Below are 26,313 nucleotides of genomic sequence, written 5' to 3' on the forward strand. Positions count from 1 at the left end.
TTTCCAAAATTTTAGGTTAAGATAATTTCAAATTTTTTGAAAAATTATTTTGTGGGGAACCAGTATTTTGATGTGTTAACGCATTTTCGGGTTTTCTTATACATTTCAACCATAATTATGCAACTTGCCATTTTACAGCAAATCTGTCAGGAAAAGAAAAAAAGAAAAGAAAGAAAAAAGAAAAAAAATGAGGGAATACAACCACAATTAACTTCGTCGCTTCCTTGGTAGGCAGCCGCCACATTTGTCCAATAGTTAATGCTCACAGAGACTTCAAAGTCTCTCCTCAGAGTCATCAATCACGAAGACTTCATAGTCTCCCTTCATTGTATTTCTGGACGCTCATAGAACACTCCTTTTGGGCACAATTATATAACCCAGATAATTGAGAACATGATAGTATATCTTTTTCAATTTCTTTTAAAACTCTTGAATCTATACATGCTATGGATATGAAGTTATTACCACAGCATCAGAATTCTTTCAACCTCAGTACCACACTATTCCTATTATGCAACATTACTCTCATCGTTTCTTATATATCCATGAGCCTTGCTGATGACAACAGATCAAGTGACGGGCTGGCATTACTTGCTTTCAAAAATGAAATAACTCAAGATCCACTCGGAGTACTGAGGTCATGGAACAACATCAACAAATCTCTTCATTTCTGCGAATGGAGAGGTGTGACATGCAGTCGTCGTCATCATAGTAGAGTTACCATGATTGATCTTCGGTCACAAAAATTAGTAGGTTCCATATCTCCTCATATCGGAAACCTTAGCTTTCTTAAGGTTCTCTACCTCCATAACAACAATTTAAATGGGAAAATCCCACAACAAATAGGTCGTCTTTTTCGATTGACACAATTGGTTCTTACAAATAATTCCTTGGGAGGAGAAATTCCGCACAATATTTCTCGTTGTTCCAAACTCAGATACATTAGTTTATCTGGCAACAATCTTTCCGGAAGCATTCCAACTTGGTTAGGCTCCTTACCTAATCTCCAAATGATATGGATGTCTTATAATAATCTTTCGGGAGAGATCCCAGCTTCATTAGGTAACCTTTCATCAACTCTTACTACTCTTGCTCTTTTTTATAACAATTTGGAGGGAAGAATCCCAAACTCTCTAAGTCGATTAACAAACTTGAAGTTACTGGCTCTAGATGCGAATGGGTTAACAGGTACTGTCCCTTCTTCACTCTACAATATCTCATCATTTGAAGAGTTTTCATTGATGAATAATCAACTCCATGGTAGTATTCCTTTTGATATTGGTTCCACACTTCCAAATCTAATCTATTTTTCACTTTCCGGAAATTATTTCACCGGAAACATTCCAAGTTCATTGTCCAATATGTCGAGACTTATACATCTTCAGTTGCAAATCAATAACTTGGTTGGTTCGGTACCTTATAACCTTGGCAACTTATTAAGTCTTCGAAATTTAAATTTAGATAGAAATAAACTTGGAAGTGGACAAGCGAATGATCTAAACTTCGTCAATTCTCTGGTCAATTGTACCAATTTGAGGATTATATGTCTAGGAATCAATAATTTTGGAGGTGTCTTACCTAACTCAATAGCCAATCTCACAACAAATCTTGTTGAACTAGACCTCAGTGAGAATCAGATATATGGAAGTATTCCTCTAGGCATTCAAAATCTTCAAGGTTTAACGAAGCTAATCTTGTATTCAAACCGATTGACAGGAAGTATTCCTCCTGGCATTGGGCTCCTACAAAACTTGGGATTATTAGCTTTGCGTAGTAACGAACTATCTGGTCCCATCCCCTTTTCATTTGGTAACTTAACACGATTGATTCGACTCTATCTAAATGAAAATAGCTTAACAGGTTTAGTTCCATCAAGTCTTGAAAATTGTAAGTTTTTGCAGGTCGTGCACCTGCAAACCAATAGACTAAGTGGTAGTATACCCAAACAATTTTTTGAACTTCCTTCTTTATCAATTAGTCTAGCCTTGAGTGATAACTTATTTACTGGTGAACTTCCTACGGAAGTTGGTAAGTTAAAAGACCTTGGGAAGCTGTACCTTCAAAGAAACAGATTATCTGGGGACATCCCAAGTACCATAGGCGAGTGTTTAAGCTTAACAAAATTAGGATTGGATGGTAACTTCTTCCAGGGAAACATCCCTTCAGCTATTACTTCCTTGAAAGGTCTTGAAAGCTTAGGTCTTTCCCACAATAATTTGTCTGGTATAATTCCCAAGGGCCTTGAGAATCTAACGACGCTCAGTGAATTAGATTTATCATATAATAATTTGGAAGGAGCGGTGCCAAAACAAGGAGTTTTCAGGAATGCAAGTAAATTTTCAGTTAGAAGGAATGGTAAGCTTTGTGGTGGTATACCTGTCTTGAAGTTGCCGGATTGCTCTGCAGGATTATATCCAACTAGTAAGAAGCAAAAAGACAAGAAATCAATGCCTGCTAAAGTTATTATTATCATCATAGTTGTGGTTTTGTTTTTAGCTTTCATTGTGATTTTTCTCACTATTTACTGGACAAAGCTGTCGAAAACCAAACTGCCTTCAACTGCTTTAGACACAGGTATAAGGTTCAAAGGTGTTTCTTACAATGAGCTTCTTAAAGCTACCAATGGATTCAACGAATTCACCAACTTGCTTGGTGCCGGAAGTTTTGGTTCTGTGTATAAGGGAACTTTTTCACAAGATGAATCGAAACCTGTTGCAGTGAAGGTTCTAAACCTGCAACAAAAGGGTGCAACTAAGAGTTTCATGGCTGAATGTGATGCTCTGAGGAAAATTAGACATAGAAATTTACTCAAGATTGTAACTTGTTGTTCGAGTATTGATTTTCAAGGTAATCCTTTCAAAGCTCTAGTTTTCGAGTTCATGGCTAACGGGAGTTTAGAGAATTGGTTGCACCCAGCCGCAAGTGATCCAAACAACAACAATCAGTTACCATTGAAGAATTTGAACCTGGAAAGAAGATTGAGCATTGCAGTTGATGTTGCTTCTGCATTAAATTATCTTCACCATGATTCTCAATCACCCATTGTGCATTGTGATCTGAAGCCAAGCAACGTCCTCCTAGATGATGATTTAACTGCCCATGTGGGTGATTTTGGCTTGGCTAAATTCCTAATCAGTCCCTCCAGTAATTCTAGACAGCTGAATCAACAAGATGCAAGCTCAATTGCGATAAAAGGATCCATTGGTTATGTTTCTCCAGGTAAGAAAAGAAAATGCAGACTTAATTAGTTATGTTATCTATAGATCAGTTAGAAGTAGTTTGATCTTAATTAATGTCTAATCTTACCTTTGGTTTGAACAGAATATGGAATGGGCGGTGAAGTGTCTACACAAGGTGATGTGTACAGTTATGGGATTCTTTTGCTAGAGATGTTGACAGGAAAGAGACCAACTAATGACATGTTTAAGGATGGTCTAAACATTCATAGCTTCTGTAAGATGCATGTATTGCCAGAGAACGTTGTGGAGATAATCGATTCGCGTTTAGGAGTTCACCCTGATGATAATGCAAGTGATCCGATGAGAAATATCTTAGCTTCCATGATTCAGATTGGTGTCAAATGTTCTTCGGAGTTACCTTCAGATAGAAGCAGCATGAATGAGGTTGTTGTGGATGTTCAAGCAGTTAAGAATCAGTTTATGGTGTTGCAATGTAATCAATAAGTAGAACTCCTTTCATAATCCACGTAGTCCTATAATAATAATTAATCTGTATTTGCGGGCTATTTTCACATGTATTTAATTTGTGTTCTGTCCATCATATCTTGGTTGATTACTCTTTCCTAATAAATTGTTCGAGTTCCCTTCTTCGTATCTTACAAGATGGTTCAGCAACTTAGTATTCTATATGTACATAATTGAAGGAAGATTGAAGGATAAAACTATCTGTACAGATCTAATTATTCAATTCCTACTACTTATATGTGTGGGTGAAAAATGCCGCACATTCAATAGTCATGTCATGCGAAATAATCACTTTAATGACGAGCGAACACGTACAACATATCCAAGATGAAGGACCAGATGATGTCACCTAATCACAACTGGAGTGTAAAGATCAACGCAACAGTAAAGAGTCCGCGCACCAATATTAAAATCAAGCGAAATTGACGCGTTCCAGATCCGAAAATAAGGGCTTTATTAGTTGTCCTCCACTATGTAAACCCCTATAAAAGGAGCCAAATGCCTTTGTAGAAGGGAGATCTTTTTGGTGAGCTAGAGAAGATATTTAGGAGAGAGAAAGTTATTTGCTTCCCAAGTTAGGGTTTCTACTCTTATATTTTGTACTTGATCTATCTTTTAATAAAATGATTTAGTGTTCTTCCAACTATGATTTGATCTAAGTTCATAGATTCTACCATGGGTGTAGTTGTAGGATTTCCTGCAACTACATTTTGGCGCTAGAATACAGTTTGGAGGAGTAAGACTGTGGAGTTCTAGAATAATTATTGATTTTCTTTTCAAACAAAAGTTTGCTATTGTGTTAGCAGAACTGCGAGAATTTCTAAATTTATAGATCTGTAAAACAAAACCGCAGTTTTAATCCAAGGAAAAACAGTTTTGGTCTATAACAGTTTTAGATCTTTGAAGGATACTTTTTACTTTAGCAAAGGGAGATATAATTTCAGGAACAAAAAGCGGTGAGACAAGCATTTGCAGGGGAACGTGTATTAGATATCAAGAAGAGCAGGAGAATAACAGGAAGAAGAAGAAGCGAAATTGTTGAATCCGCACAGATAGGCGAAAAAAACAATAATTTTAGGCAAATCCAGACACAGATCCAACAGGTATGGAAGGAGAATAACTGCGGAAGCCAAACATGTGCTAAAGTACAAAATGGAAAACCGGAGCATTAAGGATTATCGGAGCAAAAGAAGGGAACAGGCGTATACAATGCAATCCAATAACAAAAACGTTGGTAAATGATTTTCATGCAGGAATCACAGGTAAAATACACAAACGCGATTATGAAAGAAGGAGGATCATGATGGTGGAAAAAGTAGGTCCCCTGAAAGAATGGGAAAAACTGAAGATAACGTTTGTAGCGGATGATATACCCGTAAAAAATTTAAGGCGAACAAATCCACTGGTGGTTACAATAACCACAGTGGGAAAAGAAAAAAATTGAAAGCGCGAAAGAATCCGATCAGTGGGTGGTGAACCTTGATAGACACGGGTAGTTCAGTAGACCTTTTATTCTACCGCGCATTCAGGAGTATGGGATATAAGGATGCGTATTTAACGCGCTCTGCATATAACACTCACGGCTTTAATAAGACAACAACAAAACCCAAAGGTGAGATAACCATGCGAATACTTTTAGGAGAAATAGAAACGCAGGTAACGTTGTGCGTAGTGGACGTGGAGTCACCATACAATATGCTACTGGGACGACCATGGGTACATGCGATAAAAGGTGTGGCCTCAACTCTTCATAAGTGCGTACGTTTCCCACCACCAAGAGGAATAGGCAAAGTCAAAGGGGATACTAGGACTGCGAAAGTTTGCAGTCAAGTAGACGTGAAGAATTATGAAGGACGCGCAAATTAAGAAGCGAAAAGATAGGTGGAGGAACGTAAAGTAACTGAAAAAGGAATAAGAGATAAGAATATACATGATAAGAGCACAATAAGGAAAAGGAATACCAAGTGAGATCACAGAAAAGGAAGGGGAACCAGTACATAAAATAAAGGAACCATCACCACTAGGAGAACCAAAGGCTAATTTCACCGCAGCAAAGCTGACGAAAGACATAAATATTGGGACAAAGGAAGAACCAAAGATGTTGAAAAATGGAACTAAGATGGACAAGGAAGAAGAAGAAAAGACGATCAACCTTATGCGCGAATATAAAGATATTTTCGCATGGATCATGGAAGAAATTCCAGGAATATATAGACTCTTCTATTGCATGTCATAGGTTAGATATAACCAAGAACGCAAGGCCATTCAAGCAAAAGATAATGAAGATATCAACAACATATCATCCTGAAATAGAAGCACAATTACAGAAGATGCTAGACGCAGGAATAATAAGGCCAGCAAAATACCCAGAATGGATAGTAAACATGGTGGTAGTGCCAAAGAAAAATAAGGGGATAAAAATCTGCATCAACTTTAGTGAGTTAAATCTTGAATGCCCTAAGGACAACTTCCCACTTCCAGACATACCACAATGGTAGAAGCAGCAACAGGTAACGACAGATTATCATTAATGGATGGATATTGAGGCTACAATCAAATCCCTTTGGTGGAAGAGGATCAGGAACACACGGCTTTCTTCACACCAAGAGGATTATATTGTTATACGAGAATGGCTTTTGGTTTAAAAAATGCAGGTGCAACACATCAAAGAATGGTAGAAAAGATATTCACGAAATGGGTGCATACGACCTTAGAAGTCTACGTGGACGATATGCTAGTAAAGAGTAAAAAGGCGGAAGATCATGTTGAAAACCTGAGGGAAATATTTGGACAGATGCGGCAGTTTAAAATGAAGATAAATCCAGCAAAATGCATCTTTGGAGTAGCATCGGGGAAATTTTTTAGGTTACATTGTATCAAAAGAAGGAATAGAAGTAGATCCAGAGAAAGTGCAAGCGGTTCGTGACATGCCATCACCCGCAGCAGTAAAAGACGTGCAGAAATTGAACAAGCTGCTAGCTTCATTAGGGCGGTTCATTTCACACTCGTCACACAAGTGCAAGCACTTTTTCAACATCTTAAAGAAGGGAACCAAATTCGAATGGACAGATGAATGCGAGAAAGCGCTACAAAGCATTAAGGACTATTTAATGATTTTTCTATTTTCCAGAAAACGTAACCAGAAGAAGAATTATTAATATATTTAGCATCAACGCCGCACATGCTAAGTGTTGTATTGCTTTGCATGGATGAAGGATTTGAAAATCCAATATACTACATAAGAAAAACCTACAATTCCGCAGAAAAAAATACATAAAGATCGAAAAGCTTATCTTCGCACTGGTCTATGCAACGCAAAAGCTCCGTATTTATTTTCAAGCTCACAATATTAAAGTACTAACGAAAGTACCAATAGAATCTATAATGAAGAACTCAAAAATATCAGGAAGAATAGAAAGGTGGAACGCACAAGTAGGACAATTTGGATTCAAATACGAAATACTATTTTCACCAAAATCATAGGTTATTGCGGAATTCTTGGCAGAGTTTCCATTAGAAGACGATGAAAATGTGGAAAAAATGATGGACATAAATGAAGAGCAAGGAAACTCAAAAGATCTATTAACCGAGCGTAACCGAAAGAGATGGGAAATCTTAGTGGATGGATCATCAAATGGGGAAGGGAATGGAATTGGAATAGTATTCATTTCACCAAAAGGAGCAAGAATGGCGTACTTGTTTAGGTTGGAGTTTGCATCTACAAAAAACGAAACAGAGTATGAAGCAGTGGTGCATGTGTTACGATTAGCAATTGAAATGAAGTTAGAGTATGTTAGAATAACTAGTGATTCACAACTGGTAATACGACAAATACAAGGGTTGTACAGTACAAATGAGCCATCTCTACAAAAATACAAGGCACTCGTCGCAAAACTCTCAGCAAAATAAAAAACATAAGTTGGAGGCACATATGCAGGAAAGACAATTGATTCGCAGACGCACTGGAATTCATCTCCTCTATGTTAGTGGATCCCACCGCAAGGTACATATAGATCGAGACGCTCTCTTTCCCGTCAATTAAAAAAGAAGAGGAAGAAGAGGCAGACGTCGTGATAATAGAAAATGCAGAAGAAAGACAAACAGATACGGAGGAAGATTGGAATACCTAACTTCATTTATGTCTAGAGAAAGGAGAATTTCCAAGAAACAGATTAGAGGCGCACAAGTAAAAAAGCCGAGCGACAAATTACGAATTAAGAGAAGGCGTACTCTATCGAAAATTCTTTCTTGGACCATCACTAAGATGTTTAACACGGAAGGAGGGAATGGAAATTTTAAAGGCAATACACTATGAAGATGCAGTGAATAATAGCGGGGATATATCCTTAGCTTACAAAACAAAGATGCAGGGGTACTGCTGGCCCTACATGCATGAGGATGCAAAGGAGGTATCTAGGGGATGTGAAGAATGACAAAGACATGGGAAAAGGATACACGCACCAGGAGCGGCGCTAAAATCATCAACAAGTGTGTGGCCATTTACAAAATGAGACATAAACATTGTAGGTCCTTTTATACCAGGAACGGGGCAGAGGAGATACTTAATCATTGCAACAGACTATTTTACAAAGTGGGTGGAGGTGAAGGAAGTCCAACATATCCGTGATCGGGATGTATTCACTTTCATATTTGAAAATATCATTTGCAGATTTGGAATTCTTGTGCAATTAGTCTCTGATAATGGAAAACAATTTGAGGGAGAAAATATAGAGATGCTACTTAATGCGTTCAAGATCCAAAGTGGAAAGTCGGCTCCTTTATATCCGTAGAGCAATGGCCAGGCTGAGGCAACTTATAAAAAAATTTCGAATATATTGAAGAAAAATCTAGAAGGACACAACAAAGGATGAAGCGAACAAGTACATATTGCAGTATGGGTGTATAGAACCACGCAGAGATAATCTACATGAATGTCACCCTTTTGTCTAACATATGGAGTAGAGGCGGTACTGCCAACTAAAGTTATCATACCCACCAAAAAGAAAGAAGCATGTGAGAAGAACTTAAACACAGACTTGATCTTAGCAAAGCTTGATGACTTAAATGAAAATAGAGAAATCGCTCTACAACATATGGAGAATTACCACAAAAGGCTATCCAGAGAATATAACATGCGCGTCAAAAAAATAGAGTTCAAACTAGGAGAACTAGTGTTGATAGAAATACCGCCATATCATAAAGGAGGAGATGGGAAACTAGAGAAGACATGGGATGTACCTTATATAATCAAAAGGTTTGTTGGAAACAGAGTGAGGGGAGGAACACAGGCCGCAAGCTTGAACACCCATGGAATAAAATATATCAGAAGAAGTACTATCCATAGGTCGTGCGGAAATAATCATACATATGAAGAAAATTATTCGTACGCAAATATAAGAACGTGCAAAGGTTGAAGGAAGTAGACAAGTCGTGGGATTTTTACAACATATAGTTATTATATAGGCGAATAAATGAAGAAAGAAGACATCAGAATTGTACTAATCAAGCGTATAAATGAAAATGAAAAATTCTTCTTTTCTAAATACATTAAACATTTCATAAAAGATACAAATAGAAGAAAGAGGCAAAAATAAGACCTTACAATAAGACCTTAATATAAGGAAACAGATGTTAAAACATCTAACTAGGGATGCTAGGCATCCAATTGTGGCGTGCACCCTTGTTCGCACAGCAAAAAGAGGCAACAATAAGACCTAACACGCGTCATAATTGGGGAAACCCTAGTTAGCATGACTCGGGAAAAAGCTACACCGACACTGGAACCTGAGTCACGGAGATTTGGGGTGAAATGAAATCCCATCCAGTAAAGACGCCTTATTCGAAAGACTACGGTAAGAAGCTCTCTCCTGGGAGTGTTGAAACTCGATCAGGGAGTCGCGGTACACGGTTGAGTCAAGAGTATCTGGGGCGTCTGGAGAGTGCCTGGACATTCTTGGCAAGTCTTGACTATGATAAACTCGGTCCTCGAGAAACCCCATCCAGGGTGTGGTCTCATAACCATAAGCCATATCGGCGGAGGGATAAAATGCCACGAACACAACTGATTGTTGGCATTACTGGATGGGAAGAGCCCACCCTAACCCGGTGGGGGTAAGCTTCCTTGAAGGGGAAGTCAGGGGAAATATAAGGACGACACCGTCCATTAGTGAGCTGAATTTTGTCAAAGACGTCAATATCACAAGACTTTTACTCAAGGGAGTAATAAGACTTGTCATATTGACGCATCAATACATCCTGCAGAGAAAATAATACGAAATTTAATACGGAAAAAATCAATGGGTTATTCCTCGAAAGGGTAATGACCGCCAGCGATTTTATCGAATTACCAAAAACAATACGCTAGGACGAAGATAAGGGGGTGGCTTATAAGACCTCTACTTAGGGCCGGGAGGCTCAATAAGACCTCAATATAAAACCCTAAGATTACTTTATACATAAAGATTATTATTTTGCAGGGGAGGAATTCGAAAATAACGCGCAAAACAAACAAGAAAATGAGAACATAATTAAAGCTTAAATGACGCACACCGCACAGCGAAGAGACAAGGATATTTCTCCAAAGGTGAATAACAGAGTCAAGTATGAGAATCATGTAAGGGAAGTATTATTTGTCTTTTTAGAAATAACCTTGCATAGAAATAGAAATGTGCTCCTTTAATGTGCAGACAATAACAGATAAATGGAATCCACATTATAATTCATAGGACATCCACTAACACAAAAGATAAAAAAAAAAAGAAAAATCTATAGGTCATTCTGAGGCATGTTTTGCTCTGGTGCGGATATTTCAACTTCAGCCTCAGCTTCAGGATCAATATTGGGATTTGGATCCTTAGGATGATCACCGTCGGTTTTATCTTCTGTGGGTTGATCCCCATGAAAAAGAGTCTCTTCATAATCACCACTCTCATGATAATAATCACTGTCAGGATCAGGAAGCGTCTCATCATCATCTACATCAAAAGGTTCCACATCTAGTAAAAAAAGTGAGTTAGTGAGGCAAACTCGATCTGCAAGGTCCTGAGACTTTATGCGGACTTCACATACAGCATTTTTCTTAGTATTCTCTACGGCAACCTCCATCAATTTCTCAAGATATATACACCTCCTATTCGAACTATCCCGGGAAGAGGAAAGTGCTACGGAAAGTCTCCCGCGTTCCTTATGAGCCTTAGTTAGAACAGACCTAAGCTTTTGGACGGTAGATTGATATGACCTCTCGGATGCTGTAAACACAAAGGAAATCCAATTAATACAAGAGCGGAAAAATATAAACAAACAAGGGAATTTCAAATAATTAGAAGAGTAGAAAACTGAGGCAGTCAGCTCAATATGACTACCATCCCTTTGAGAAATGAAATACTGAGATAAGGCATGGCCACCGTTTTCCATATCCTCCATACATTTATCAAAATCATCACCAATTAAACCTTGAAGACAGGATTGAATCTTCTTTTCATCTTGGGAGAGAGAGGCATTTTCCTTAACCAAGATGTCATGAGACCCTTTTAATTGTGTATGTTGTTCTTGAAGTTTATTCATATTCACGTCATTTTTATTTTTTCTATGAATAATCTTCTCATTATACAAGGTTAGTTTCTTCACGACCTCATTATGTTGTTTTCTCGAAAAGCGAAGAGATTTCTCTTGATCAGCACAAGTCTTCTGAAGAACAAGATACTGGCGCGTAGACATCCCCTTCTCATTTGAAAAAGACTGCCTCTTTTCTGCAAGGATTCGATTCTCATCTAATAGAGTTTGGTTTCTTAAATCAGAACTGTATTATAATCCCAAAAGGTTGGATACTTGGGAGCCTAGAGAGTCATTTTGATTACTTAGACAAAGATTTTCGTTTTTTAGATTATCCATTTGGTCAAGCAGGTATGAATGATTACTAATTAATTGATTTAGCTGACTCTGCAATTTTTAATTATCCGCACGAGCATTCTCAGCAGAGTGTTGAAAAATAAATCTCTCCATGACGCGGTTCTGGCTTAAGTGTTTACATATGTGCGAAGAAATTCAAAATATAGACACAGATGCAGCAAAATTTAGAAGCGAGTAATAAAAGAAGGAAAAGGAAAGCACACCTTTGAGTTCTTGATTTTGTTACGAAGACTCTCAGACACAAGAGATTCAGCAAGAAGATCCCCCTTTAGCTTAGCATTTTGTCGTGAAAGCTCCTGGATGGTATTAGTAGACTTAGAAAATCCCTCGGTTTGGACTAAGCGACGATAAGATTCCTAAGGAAGAAGCAGAACAAACATAAGGGTGCGGTAAAGTAGACTGAATTGAAAAGCACAAGCGAAAGAACTTACCAAAAGATTAAAAGAAAGATTAACGTTCGGATCCAGCTGTGAGAAAATTTCTCTCTTGGTTGACTTATCCGGAGGAGAGTCACATAATAACCTAGCAAGAGCGTCGCAAATGCGAAATTGGGAAGGATCACTAATGGATGAACAAGCGACATTATTGATATCCAAAAGATATTTCCCACCGTCAACATTTACAAAGACGCCTTGATCAGCAGACGTGTCCTCCAAAGAAGAAGAAGAAGAAGTGATCATGGGGAAATACGGGCGTAGTCACGACAACATCCACAGAGGAACCAGCGGCAATATCCTTCGAAATAGGAGCGGTCATATCTTCCACTAGCGCGGGAATATTCCCAAAGACAGAAGCAGTAGCATCTACCATTGATGCATTTATGTTTTCAGAAAGAGGGGGGGGGGGGGGGGGGGGGGGGGGGGCATTGTGCTCTGTCGACGCGGCATTCTCAGAAGCGGTAGTTTCTTTCAAATACGCAACAACGTTCAAAGAAGCTGAGGCAACAACGTCCTTCAAAGGAGTGCCAATAGCATCGTCATAAGAGACCTGCTGCTGAGGACGAAGTTTATAGTTGAGCTCTGGCAAGACAAGGGAAGTGTTGAGTGTAGGAACGCGGTGGAAATTCTTAACCTTCTTCCTCTTGCAATGAACTTCGCTCTCAGTAATCTTCGCATAACAACGTAGATAAGAAACAGAGGCAACAATATTGTTTTAACTTTAAGAAAAGAGTATTTCTTACTACTTGTCATGCGAAGGCTTCCTCTTGCGAGATTCATCATCCTTAGAGCTCGAAAAACAATTAGGGTTTGAAACTTTAATACGAAGATTACTAGACGGTGAATTTTTGCTGCAATAAAACCAGTATGGGAATCATGAAGAACAATAGCAGATTAACAATGGCGGTCGAAAACCAGAACAATAGCATACTAATAATGGCAGTCGAAAATCTAAAGAAAATAAAAGCAAGACAACAAAGACGATCAAGAAAACTAACCTTGAATGAGAATCCATAAGATCCAAAGAAGATCGTCATCGGAAAACTTTCTGAAAAATGGAGAATGAGCGCTTCGAGAGGATGATGACCAAGAAAAATCACATAGAAAAAGGGAAAGTATAGAAAAGAAAAAACATCTCTTCTCACCACAGTCAATAAATAAGGAAAATGTGGAGAAGAGACGACTATCGGTTAAACCAGGACGTGACGGTTAAAAGGGGAAAAGATCAACACGTGTGGACGGTTAAGCCGAAGTTCCGGAAGCATGTCGGCCGAAAAGAATATGAAGAGATGAGTTGGTGCGGCAGAATAAGAAGCTAGGGTTTGTCATACCAATTCTTTCTCTCGAAACAATGATGTGAGAAGAGGAAAAATGTGGTTGCAAAATACTGCACACTTATTAGTCATGCGAAATAATCACTTTAATAACGAGCGAATACGAACGCGCACAACATATCCAAGATGACGGACCATATGATGTCACCTAATCACAACTGGAATGTAAAGATCAACACAAGAGTAAAAAGCCCGCTCGTCAATATTAAAATCAAAGCGAAATTGACGCGTTCCTGATCCGAAAATAGGGGCTTTATTAACTGTCCCCCACTATGTAAATCTCTATAAAAAGAGCCAAAGGCCTTTGTAGAAGGGAGAGATTTTTTGGTGAGCTAGAGAAGATATTTAGGAGAGAGAAATTTATTTTCTTCCCAAGTTAGGGTTTCTACTCTTATATTTTGTATTTGATCTATCTTTTAATAAAATGATTTAGTGTTCTTCCAACTATGATTTGATCTAAGTTCATAGATTATACTAAGGGTGTGGTTGTAGGATTTCCTGCGACTACAACATGATTACTGTTTTGTAAGATTGTCAGTTTGCCTACACGGTCTTACTGTGTTAACTTTCCAAAATTCAAGATTAGAGAGCAATAATCCATTACTATTTGACATTAAGCAGTAACATCACCGTTTATGCTAGCATGTCATGTATCATGCAGAAATGGTCCGAGAGCCTTAAAAGACCATGTTAGCAAACAAGGTCTCCAAAACTATGGTTAGGTAGACAAAACTAGATAAATGATGGATGCGGTGTAAGTGGCATTACAAGCTTGCATCTCCTTTTAACCTCCTCTAATTTTGACTCTGTAATGTAGTACTGGTAGTTATACTTGTTTAGCTCATGGAACTGATATTGAGATGCGTAAAATCTTATTACTGGAATTAAAGCTAGATTACCCCTTCTTCTTTATTATTGTAATATCTAATATAATTGGTAACAAGGTAGCTATCTCTGTTGCAAAGTTTGCTAGAAAGGCGGAGTCTAGCAAAAAGAGGTTTCCACTACCCAGCACAACTAGGGTGCACATACCCTACCCATACCCGCCAACCCTACCCTATCCACCAGTTTTTTAACCGTATCCTACCCTATCCACTATTTGGCGGGTAGGGTGGCGGGTAAAGATTTTCTTAACCGCCAGTAAACGGGTAGGGTGGCGGGTATAGGCCATATCCTACCCACCCTACCTAGGGGTGCACATACCCTACTCATACCCGCCAATCCTATTCTACCCGCCAGTTTTTTAACCATATCCTATCCTATCCATTATTTGGCGGGTAGGGTGGCGGGTAAAGATTTTCTTAACCGCCAGTAAACGGGTAGGGTGGCGGGTATAGGCCATATCCTACCCACCCTACCCGTTGTTCCTCCCTAAGCACAACCATCACCCGTTGCTTACATTTTCACCTATCTTGTAGACTAATATGTACATTCCTTGCCATTTTCCTGTTGAATCCATTAACGACTTGTGTTATAAATTGCAGGATTGTGAATGTACAGATGGCCCCTTGATGAGTCATGGACTTAAATTTTCCATTTCATATTGAGTGGATTGAACACTAATTGTATAAAACTAACCAAGTGGATGTCGGTTTTACCTTGAATTCTTTCAACTAGGTACATGAAAGCTGAGGTACTTGTAGTAGTGAAATATCGTACATTCATTATGTATGCGAAATAAAAGTCATCTAACCTGAGCGAAGACCAGCGCACATACTAAAATAAGGATGACGTATTTAATGATGTCAGCTTAGTCACGAGTAAAGTGTGATGATCTGTGCAAAATAGTAAAGTGTGCGAAGTTGAGCGATTGTAACGCACATTGATTCCGAAAATAAGGGATCTATTAGCTGTCATCCATTATGTAATATCCTATATAAAGGGAAGGAAACTATGCATTGAGAGAGATCTCTGAAGTGAGTACTAGACAAGAAATTTGGAGAGAGAAAGTTTATTTGGAGAGCAAGTGAAGTCTTTGTAATATTTTGTATTCAATCTCAAGATCTTGAGGAATAAACGAATGATCTTCACCATGATTACTTAATGAATTACATAATATTGAATTGATGTGGTTGTAGGATTTCCTGCAACTACATTTGGTGCTAGAAACAGCTTGGAGTGATATATCATGTTGGTGAATCCGTTTAAAAATCAAGTTTCCAGAATTAAAGACATAGAACTTTTCTTTAAACATTTGAGATTTTCATCATCGCATCTTTTCAATCCTTTTCAAAATAGTTGTTCCTTTGATAATACAAGAAAGTGAAAATGGTAAGAATCAGATCTACTGTTGAGCAAGCGGCAGCAGCCAGAAGAAGTAAAAGAAATGCTGAACGAAGAAGAGGTGATATTCATGAGTAATTAGAGGAAGGAGAAAGAGAAAATCAAAGAAATAATGTTACGAATGAACTACAGAGTACACAAGAACAGAGTAATGATATTGATGATGATAGGGTGAGTATTCATACTGCACATACGAATTCTACCGAAGAATAAATACAAAGAATTGGAGATGCAAGAAGGATTAAAGGAAATGAAGAAAATATGACACTTGAAGAACTTAGACAAAGATTGATTGCAGAACGACAAAGAGAAAATGAAGAGCGTGCGAATTTGATATGTCAGAATATGATTTAAGAGAAGAGAATCTCAAATTGCCCTAACAGAGATCAAGAAGCGCTACGCGATCAAGATCAAGGACCAGAAAAATTTTATCAAGACAAAGTCGATTTAATCCAAGAGATGCCAGGCGAGAGCAAACATTGGATAATATTGATGAGAACTTGCAAGTAGATGATAATCTACAAGATCAACACGACGAGAGACGCACAGTATATGACCGATACGAGCAACCACGTGAGCTCCGTCGCAGATAAGAAGATCAAAGAAACAATATATTTCAAGATGCAGCCGAATGTCATCGTACTCGCCATGAATTAGATAATAATGAAGAAGATGATACGGAACAAGGAAGAATTCTATTACATGGTAGAAAAATGTTGAGGGATCAATATGCACACGAACAAGAGGAAGAGAGAAACAATGTTGTTCCCGAACGTGCGAGAACTGAACGAGAAAGGCATAGAAGAAGAAGAGAAGAAACTGAAGAAAGATAGATTGAAGAGGCCATACGTCAGAATAATCATCAGAATAGATTAAGGCAAGCCAGATTAAAAATACCTATGCAACAGGATTTATACCAAACTTTGAGCGAAGAAATTCTCAGAGAAATGACAAAATTGAAAGAAATGATGACTACGCGAAAAAATGGTGGAAGAAGACAATTAGAGGAAGCAGTAGAGGAAGCTGGAAAAACACCTTTTGCAAGGCAAATTCAAATCGCAATAATACCACCAAAATGCAATTTACCTGCATTCACTAGTATCTTTGATGGTAGTACGTGTGCAGTACAACACATAAAAGCATATAGCGGATCTATATTGCAATGGGAAGAAAATGATGCGGTGCTGTGTAAATATTTTCCTGCGAGCTTGACAGGAGAATCCTTGCAATGTTTTGAAGGATTGCCAGTAGGAACTATTAGATCATTTCGTCATCTACAGAAAGTCTTCTTAGCATAATATATCAGCAATAATATGTCAAGACCAGGACTTGAGACGGCCTTAAGACTTCGTAGAAGGGTCAATGAAAGTTTGCGTCATCTAATAACACGTTGGAGAACCATGTGTAGTGAAATGGCAAGACGAGTAGATAAACGATTTCTTATACTTGCCTTTATCAATGCGTATTTATTATATACACATATTTTTAGGATAAAAGACACTATCACAATGTCGGAGTTCGTGAATTTCAAGAGTATATTGCGCTTGAGGAGAAGCAGAGAGAAATGAAATCTTATCCAGTTGCAATGCCTAATGCGAACAATGGGAATGCGAGTTTACTAGCAAGGATGACAAATGTTGTTGCGAGTACATCGCAGGGAAATCAATGAAAGAAAATTACAGAGATGGAACAAAAACTGGCAGCCATGGGTAGTGCAGATCAGGAAGATCTCTAAAGAGAATACAAAGAAGCACAATCCCAAGCTATAAGAAGAAATAACAAGATTCAAAGAATTGATAACCCCATGGAAGGTTATGGAGGTCAACAACCATATCATAATAGAAGACAAGGGACTGGAAAGGTGGTCTGGGAACAAGTAAGCTTGCCAAAGTTGAATAATACCACTACAAGAAAATGGGGATTTAGTGTCAAAAAAAATTGTCAGGAAATCCCCTGTTTTTGTCTCGAAATATTTTCTAAGATGGATTTTTTTTGTCACGAAGTTGTCTAAAATACCCCGTCTGGGAAAGTATTTCTGGACAAAATTACAAACGGTCACTTGAAAAATTAATTAACAACTAAAAAATTATTGTCAACAAAAGTCTCTTTCACCGACGAAATAAAATTGTCTGCAAAATTTATTTTAATGACGGAAAAATTCGACACCGAAAGGCATTTTTTTTGCGAGCAAGATTTTTGTCGCAAAAATATAAATTCCAGGACAAACTAATTTGTCTTTAATGATAACTATTCAAGACCAATTAAATTGTCTCAAAAACGAAAGTTTTGTGTCAATTTAATATGTCTTAATGATAACTATTTAAGACCAATAAAATTGTCTCAAAAACGAAAGTTTCGTGTCAATTTGATTTGTCTTTAATAATAACCATTTAAGACCAAAATAATTGTCTCAAAAGCGAAAGTTTTGTGTCAATTTAATTTGTCTTTGATAGTAATTATCTGAAACAAATTTTTTTGTCTCTAATTAATTTAGTCCGAGACAATATCAATAGCCTATGAATACCAAATTTTGAAGACTAAATTATTCGTCTATAAATATTTTATTAGTGACCAAATTTCTTGCCTTAGAAAGAAATTTCGAAGACAAAATTCTTCCTCTCTGAAAGATTTATTTTTGTCTTTAAATTTTTTATCAAAGACAACTCATTTTTCCTTTAAAACAAACTTTCAAAGACAAATATTTTCATCTCTAAAAAGCAACACATTTTGTCCCCATATATCCTATCAAGGACAAATACTTCCTCTCTAAAGATAAAAAAATCGCCTCCAAATATCTTAATAAATGACCGTTGATTTTTCCTAGATAACTTTCTTGTTCGTTAAAGAGGTTTTTTTGATCTCTAAATACTTTATTAAGGACTCTTTGTTTGCCTTAGAAAAGAATTTCAAAGACAAAATTATTCCTCTCTACAAGCTTTTTATTAATGCAAACGACAATAATAACATAAATTCATTCAATAAAATCATAATAGATACTGAGAACAAAATATTTCGGTTCTATTCAATCAAATACATTACCATTACTATGGCAAACAACTTAAAAACAATAAAACTACTAGAAATTGAAATTCATGTAGAAATGAAATCTCTTGACCCTGCTATGCTTGTACCATCTCGACTGTCATCATGACTATTGTTTAATATGCACGTCTTCACAGATACTAAACAAGTGCCACTCCAGTAGTCATCCCAGTTATTTTCAAAGCTATTCATCCAGGTTCATTTGGTTCAACATTTTAATCAATGTCTCTTGTTGGAATAATGCATTGCCTGCTCGCTTCTTCTGGATTCCATTTCCTTGGCTTTGAACCAAATCTCCAGAAGGCATAATATATCTTTTCATTGAAAATATCAACTTCGTCTCTTTGCTCTCCTTCAATGATGCTTTGTTGTTGGAGCTGAGTCATCTTATACTACACAAAAATTACATGTTAGTTTACAGGTTGATGAAACTAGGAAAAATAATTAGACAAAAATCAAGCTAATATAACTTTGTGTTGCTTAAATTTTTTATCGATCTTCGTCTTTAAGCTAATAGAACAAAAGAACTTAGGTTCTCTTCCAAATAAATCTTATATAACTTTGTGTGGCTCACAAATTTTATCGATCTTTATCTTTAAGCCAATAAAACAGAAGCACCTGGCTTCTCTTCGGCTGCAAAGAAAGGAGAGAAGGTGAGATACTGAGTTTAATAAAAAACTGAAACAAACATATATAGATAAGAATTTATACAACACAATTCAATTTCCATCATACAGTTACCAATTCGAACAGAATTCTCTAACTAAAAAAAATGAGCATTTCGAGTAAATATCTGACGGTTCTTCTTCAAATGTTATGAATACTTCAAGATCACACTGGCCTTCAAGATAAAAAGAAAACAATAGAAACAGATATGATCCTTTATGATGGTTTGATCTTTCCTAAAAGTGGTGATGATAGTTTAAAAACTATGATATACCTACTGCGCATTTGCAGGTACATCTTAAATCCAGTTTCGGAGCTGAGACAGGTGATAGAACCTCGAGTGAATTATATGGACCAACAAATTGTCCGATTAATAAATGTACATAGAATGAACAGTATTATTAAAAGCAGTAACAAACTGTCGGATTCAGTCACACCTCACAAAAGTATGATATGGTCAATTCTTATTTGGAGCTGGGGTCGAAGATCAAAATACAACCAAGAAAATTTACAAGGCTCACAAGACAAAAATCACCTGATGCAACAACCGAAAGATTTTGTTAGGTGTTGCAACCAATTCTTCTACATATTAAAACCCTTGGAGACCAATGTTTTAGCATTTACATAATCTCCACACTGCAATTTCCACAAATTACTATTTATACATGGATGAATGAAGGACTTCCATACTTTAGAGTCCAAATTTAATATCTCACCTTTTCTCAGCAGCCCCAGCAACAGAAAGAGTACTACTACTCTCAGGTTGCCACTTCAGATCATAAAATCATCCCCAACACAAAATGCAGGCAATATAAGAGAGTCAGAAACAATTCTCACTTACACGGGAATACACCAAACACCATTCCTCATAAGCTAACGCAGTTTCATCTGCCTGAATTGAAATATAAAGTTTGTGTACGAATCTACAAGAAGACCAATACCCATCTCGACCTTGCAGCCACCTGACCAGCTACATATCAGTTGAGTGTTTGATCAACTCTGCAAATAAAAGCATGTTTAAGGCACATGAAGCATAAATTTTAGACATAATAAATCGATAACATGATTAGGTAAAAGAAGAACAAACCTTTAGTGCTAATAGTATTTGAGGGGGAATAGTGAAAGGAAGCCTTTTGTGGTCCTCCAGTCATATATGCCTCTTCACAGTTATATGAACACGATAAGCATCTAATGAAGGTGGTGCGTCACCTGATTTGCTACTGGTACTAGAACTCTTTCCTCTAATTTTTTTCTATTTTTGTTGCTTACGATTGATGAAGAAATTCCAGACGAGAGCTTGAGAAAGAGATACCAGAAGATAGAGAAGAAAAAGAAAAGGTTTTTTAATAAAAGTTATCGACAGCGGATCTCGGCAGGGCCGGCCCTGTAAGTTAAAGCAAACAAAGCAAGGCTTGAGGCCACATAACAAAAAGGGCCACAAAGTTTCGAAACTTCTCCTACCCCCAACTGAATGATTTAACTGAATGATTATGGTATTGGTGACACACATCCGATATGTGTAATGGTGAGGTTTGAACACGTAATGTCATCTATCTATGCATACACCTTTGACTTTATCAGGGGTAAAATGCTCCCTAATCTTAAGCTAATATGAATTATCTAATTACCTTATCTTTGTTCTTTTGTCCATATGCATTATTTATTTTGCATTAAAAAATGCATTATTTATCTTTTTGAAGCATTGACCGTATGTATGTGTATTTATGTATTCCCAATGTATAACACCTTTAATACCTACGCACTTTCATACATACTACACGTATATATCAGCATTCCATTTTGCATAAAAGTTGGCTTACAAGTTAATGCAGCTCACACAAAAGAAAAGAATTTATGAGCGTATATCTTATCCTAGTTTGTTTCAGAAATCTCATAGTTCCCTACTATTTGGCTATTAAGGAATCAAGGTAGAGACCCGATCTTGCGTAAGATGTTAATGGTGATTTTTTTTTTAAATCAAAAATCCCTTATTAGCTATTAAAAATCGACACAAAGAATTGATCTTAGTGTGGTAGTAGTGATCTTTTTTCCTGTCCAGAAGTGCTAATTTCTGCTATATATAAAATAAAATCAGGACCACGAATTGTGTTTTTCAATTGAGGCCACCAAAAAACCAGGGCCGGCCCTGGACCTCGGTCAAAGGTGTAGTCTGATATTTACCGATCGGTGAGTATTTCTCTTGGACTTCTCCTATGGATAAAGGCAAGGAACAACATTTTTATTTATTGATCAAAACAAACAAGAAAAAAATAACATTTTTATTTTTTTTAATCCGACCCGTCAAGATCTGACTGAAATTATCCAATTTGGATTAACTCAACATGTTTGTTATTTTACGTCATATCTGATTCATCTGATTCAAAAATATGTAAGTTAATAGCTTTGACCTATGAGTTAGGGATATTTCATTCCATAGTTCAAAAAGGTCCGAATCAAGATCATGTCTGACTCAGGTTGTGAGTCAGCAAAAAAACACACACTGTAAATGTACGCGTGATAAGCAGGAGGTTCGAATGACATCAAACAAATTCATGATTCAGATTTAATCTTGGAGTTAGGCTTATGTAAATCAATAAGTTGATTTTTATAGCCAAAGAACAATTAAAGGTTTCCACGCTGAAATATGCATAATATCATTGTTATCGTTTTGAGTAGATATAGCACACTCACAATTGTGTATTAAAATGAAATGATCTAGTCTAAACTGTGCATTGCCAAAACAAATTAGAACATATGTATCTCTAGATGAACCATAGAACACAACAAATGAAACAACTATAATGTAATGTCTTTGGACAAACTTAAGGATGTCATCTAATATCTATAAGCAACTAAAAGTGTGTATCAAAAGTAATTCTTTTTATTTCCATTACATATTTATTTAAAAATATTTTATAAATACTATCCTGACTTACTTAGTTATTATTATGTCGTATCAATTCTTTATATAAAAATATAAGCATTTTATTATTATTTTTTTCTAATTATTTCGAACTGGGCATCCGTTTATACCTAGACGAACTTTATATTATCGTGAACATAAGTAATTTCCAAAATGATGAGGGTATCTATAAGCCTTTTGTTTTCTTGAGATATGGTTTGCCTTTCGCTATATGGTGAGTTATGTGGATGGAAAGGATAGACATTTTAATTTCTAAGAAACAAATGATAAAGCCTGTTAGATCTCTTATTATAGATATCAAAGTGTTGCTTCTTAGTCTGTCCATTAGTATTGTTTCTTTTAGAAATATAAAACTTGATAATTTTTTATTTGATTGGGAAAATCGCTTTAGTGAGTAGTTTTGTTGTATGCTCTTTTCTTCTTGTATCTCGTGAGGGTGTTATCTTGGCACCCTTTCTTATTTATATTATCTCTGCATTTTCAGGCAAAAAAAATCCAAAATGTTACAAAGAGCTGCTTCTTGATCGGGAAAGATCTTGCTTGCAGAGCTCTTTCGACATTGGCTTGTCTTTACTCCCTAACCCATTCGTTTAAGCAGTGATAGTATCTCGATATCCCTTACTCAAATGCTAGTGCTTGCAAAAGGATTAATGATTAGGCCATTTGCGAAATCAAGATGTCAGTATCCTGCTCAAGCTAGCTAGTATTTAACTCAGACTTCTCAACTGTTACTTAAATTAATTACTGAATTATTATTTATATGTTCCACCAATTTTTAAATTGTTACTTAAAATCTTAATTATAAACCATTAACATAAAACAGGATCACAAAAAGGTGAAGATAAGAATCACCGATTTCGCCGGATTGAGTAACCAATTTCCGTCTAAAATTGAGAAAAATTATTTTTTCTTTTCCCGCTGCTGATTTGATTCATTGATTTTTATACTCCCTCCAAAATAAATGTAGACCTAAATCAAGCAACTAATTTCCGAATAAAATTGAGGTTTTAGTTTCTTTTGGCGGGATGATTCCCGCTAATTTGTTTTGGGTTTCGAATTTCAGTAGGATATATAAACCGTAAGTAACTCGTACATTTACCAATAATCTCTTCAAAATCTTGTTTCTTATCTTCAAGGTAGTCTTTATATTTTTGGTTTTACATGACAATTTTCCTTGATTTTGCTTTTAAAACCCTCATTATTTTCAGTGGTGTTGTGATTGCTTGATGGGTTCTTCTTCAGTGAATCTATTCAAGCTTCCCTAATGGTTTAGAACTCCACACACAGTTACTTGGTGACGGAAATATGGTGTTTTAAATCTCATTTTTTTGGTACTTTGACTGTAAGTAATACACATTTGTGATTCTTTAGCCTTTTGCTTTGTTGAGTATGTTTGTTGATGGGTTCCTCTTCCATGGAATCAAATCAATGCCAATTAGTTACATCTGTTTTTTTGTTTATGAGTATGGTTGTTGACGGGTTTCTCTTCCATGGAATCAAATCAATTCCAAATACTCACATCTGTTTTTTTTTTTAGTATGGTTATTGATGGGTTCCTCTTCCATGGAATCAAATCAATTTCAATTACTAAGAGAATATGCAACGAACCAGTTGACTAAGGTAGTTGAAAACTTGAAATCTTAATTTTTCATGCCCTGTAATCTTAATCTCAATGTATTGGATTGAATTACCAATAACATATCAAACCTGTGACACTGTGACAGTGTGGTGTTCGCCTTATGAGAGGTATAGTCAAGGAGATACATGAAAAGAAAATAGTTCTTAATGATGAGACTGATGTGCCTTATCTGGTATACTGGGGTTGGACCTTCAGATTTCGTAAAATCTCTAATTGTTCCAAAGTCACCTGGCATAAGGTATTTTAACGTCACCTGCATTTGATGTTTTAAAATGTTCCCAATGATGATATAGGCTTGCGTGTTTATATGATCATGATAATTCCGGATTGGTATTGATCAATGGATGCGTGTACCTTCTGTGGAGGATGTATTTTCAATTGGATATTGTGCTGGTTTCCTCTAGGAATCAAGAAAACAAGTTCTTCCAGGTTTAGCCCAGGTCCAATAAACTATACCATTCTTGGATTTTGATCTTTGTTTTTACCAGTTTAGTTTCATACTCTTTCAATTAAAAGAATCATATATATGCACATATTGACCGTGTTTACACAAGTTGCATAACAAAATCTTTGCCATATTGCTTTTGAATGACTTACTCGTTTTTGGTTTTGTGAAAACAACTGTGACTTTCACTTTTGAGATTGGTTTCCTTAAACAACAAAAGAGGATATCAGTTAAATTTATAGCTTTTCAGATATTACTGTATATTTGATTACTATGACAACTGGTCTCCACATGATAAATGACTGATATAGTTCAGTTGAAATAAACTTTGACCTGACGACATCTGAACCATATATGAACCTACAGGTGGCAGAGAGGGAAGACAAATTTCTGGTGAATTTGTTCAACAACATAGGTAAACAGAATGGTGGCAAAGCTTTCTCCGCCAAAAACATCAATTTGGGAGAGCCTTTTTTGTATAAACACCTTGGTAGCATGGCATCTGTGGGTAGTTATAAAGCGTTGGTCGATATACGCGAGTCTAAGGTAATTTCCAATAGTCCATTACAGGGAATGCATATCTTGAATCTGTTCGGTTATCACTCTTTGAAAAACTGTAACTGCTAATGAATCCGTTTTCTCCCTTTTGCTTTCTTGATACGGAAGTTTGCAATAGGCTAACCTGTTCGGATACTCCAACATGGGATACTGGGAACTCGAGATTGATGCTTTGTTGTTTGTTTCAGATTATTGAGTTTTGCCTGAACACCTTACTTTTCTTCATTTACAAGCAGCTTGTGAGGAACCAAGAGCAGAAGGATCTCGCCGTTCTGGTCCTAATCAGAAAACAAACATCCACAACGATGTTGAGTTTTGAAAACGAGGTTTGGAAGTTATTTCCAGTATAAGTGGAGAACTGGCAAATGTCAAGAAATCTGCTACAGTGGATTTTGACATTCTCAGTAGTGACGTCTCATAACTTGCCAGAGGATTGTCAAACATTAGTGAGGTTATGGGATGGGGATTATCAAACATTAGTGAATTGGTTTCTACAATGGATTCTGCTAAAAAGGTCATTAATTTATAAAGCACTTCGTTTTTGTATATCTCCCATTCCTATCTTATTCTGGTTCCAGTTTTTATGTTCATGTCTTCCATTTATGTAGTTGAAGCAAGAAGTTGAAGAGGTTAAGGTTCAACAACTTGAAAAGACTAGTCTATTGGAGATGAAACTGGTACTATCTACTTGTATACTTCTGTGAATTTTGCATTTTGTTCCTGTATATTTTTCTAAACGTGTAACTAACAACTTTTTACCTTGACTTTTCAGACTACGACAGAGATTCAAGTTCAACAGTTGACAGAGATTCAAGTTCAACAGTTAACAGAACGTATCAATGGTCTGGAGTTAGAATTGCTGTTTATTTCAGGCGGTAAAGCATCTCCTTAGATTGGACGCAGATAGCCCTGATATGCATCATTGTTTGGTATGCCTTCGAAGCTAGTTCCCTTGTTTGATGCTTAATACTGTGGAGCACAGAATATGCAACCTTATACCGCAGAGCTCTCTTTTTATTCCAGTTCATAAATATTTTTGCTATTTTTGTGGCAGATCCGGTTTTTTCATAAAGTGGATAGTACCTTTTGTCTTTTGTAATCTAGGATTGAACGCCTAAAAGCTTTATGGATTGATACTATGTGCTTGTATTTGAATGAGACTGAGTGGGTCCTTATTGTGTTTTATTAGAAATGGAGCACCAGGTCCTGTGAAGCAATGGAGGTTCAAAGACTGTGTTGCAGTCCACAAGTTGCTCGGAACAGTTCTAGGTGATTCGGATGCAGCTTCCATAAAGTTACTCTACTTCATTCCCTGCTCTATAATTCTGTCTTATGGTGGTAAACTAAGTTTCGTTTCTGTTGTCTGCTTATTGT

The 26,313-nt window shown here is 36.7% G+C and overlaps 1 protein-coding gene across 1 annotated transcript; it reads left to right on the forward strand.

Moving 5' to 3' along the window:
* Positions 1-425: 425 nt before the first annotated feature.
* Positions 426-3,827, forward strand: LOC113319201 (probable LRR receptor-like serine/threonine-protein kinase At3g47570). Its single transcript, XM_026567477.1, has 2 exons — positions 426-3,219; positions 3,322-3,827. Exons 1-2 carry the CDS (start codon positions 447-449, stop codon positions 3,681-3,683), a joined length of 3,135 nt encoding a protein of 1,044 aa, XP_026423262.1. The 5' UTR covers positions 426-446; the 3' UTR covers positions 3,684-3,827.
* Positions 3,828-26,313: the final 22,486 nt, after the last annotated feature.

This window comes from Papaver somniferum, chromosome 1 (assembly GCF_003573695.1).
Source record: "Papaver somniferum cultivar HN1 chromosome 1, ASM357369v1, whole genome shotgun sequence".
Taxonomy (NCBI): Eukaryota; Viridiplantae; Streptophyta; class Magnoliopsida; order Ranunculales; family Papaveraceae; genus Papaver; species Papaver somniferum.

What these genes read in the sequence shown, in the direction of transcription:
- LOC113319201 (XM_026567477.1), top strand. Translation starts at nt 447, where the DNA reads ATGGATATGAAGTTATTACCACAGCATCAGAATTCTTTCAACCTCAGT. An exon ending in CATTGGTTATGTTTCTCCAG is followed by an intron (nt 3,220 to 3,321) that starts GTAAGAAAAGAA and finishes TGGTTTGAACAG; the next exon opens with AATATGGAATGGGCGGTGAA.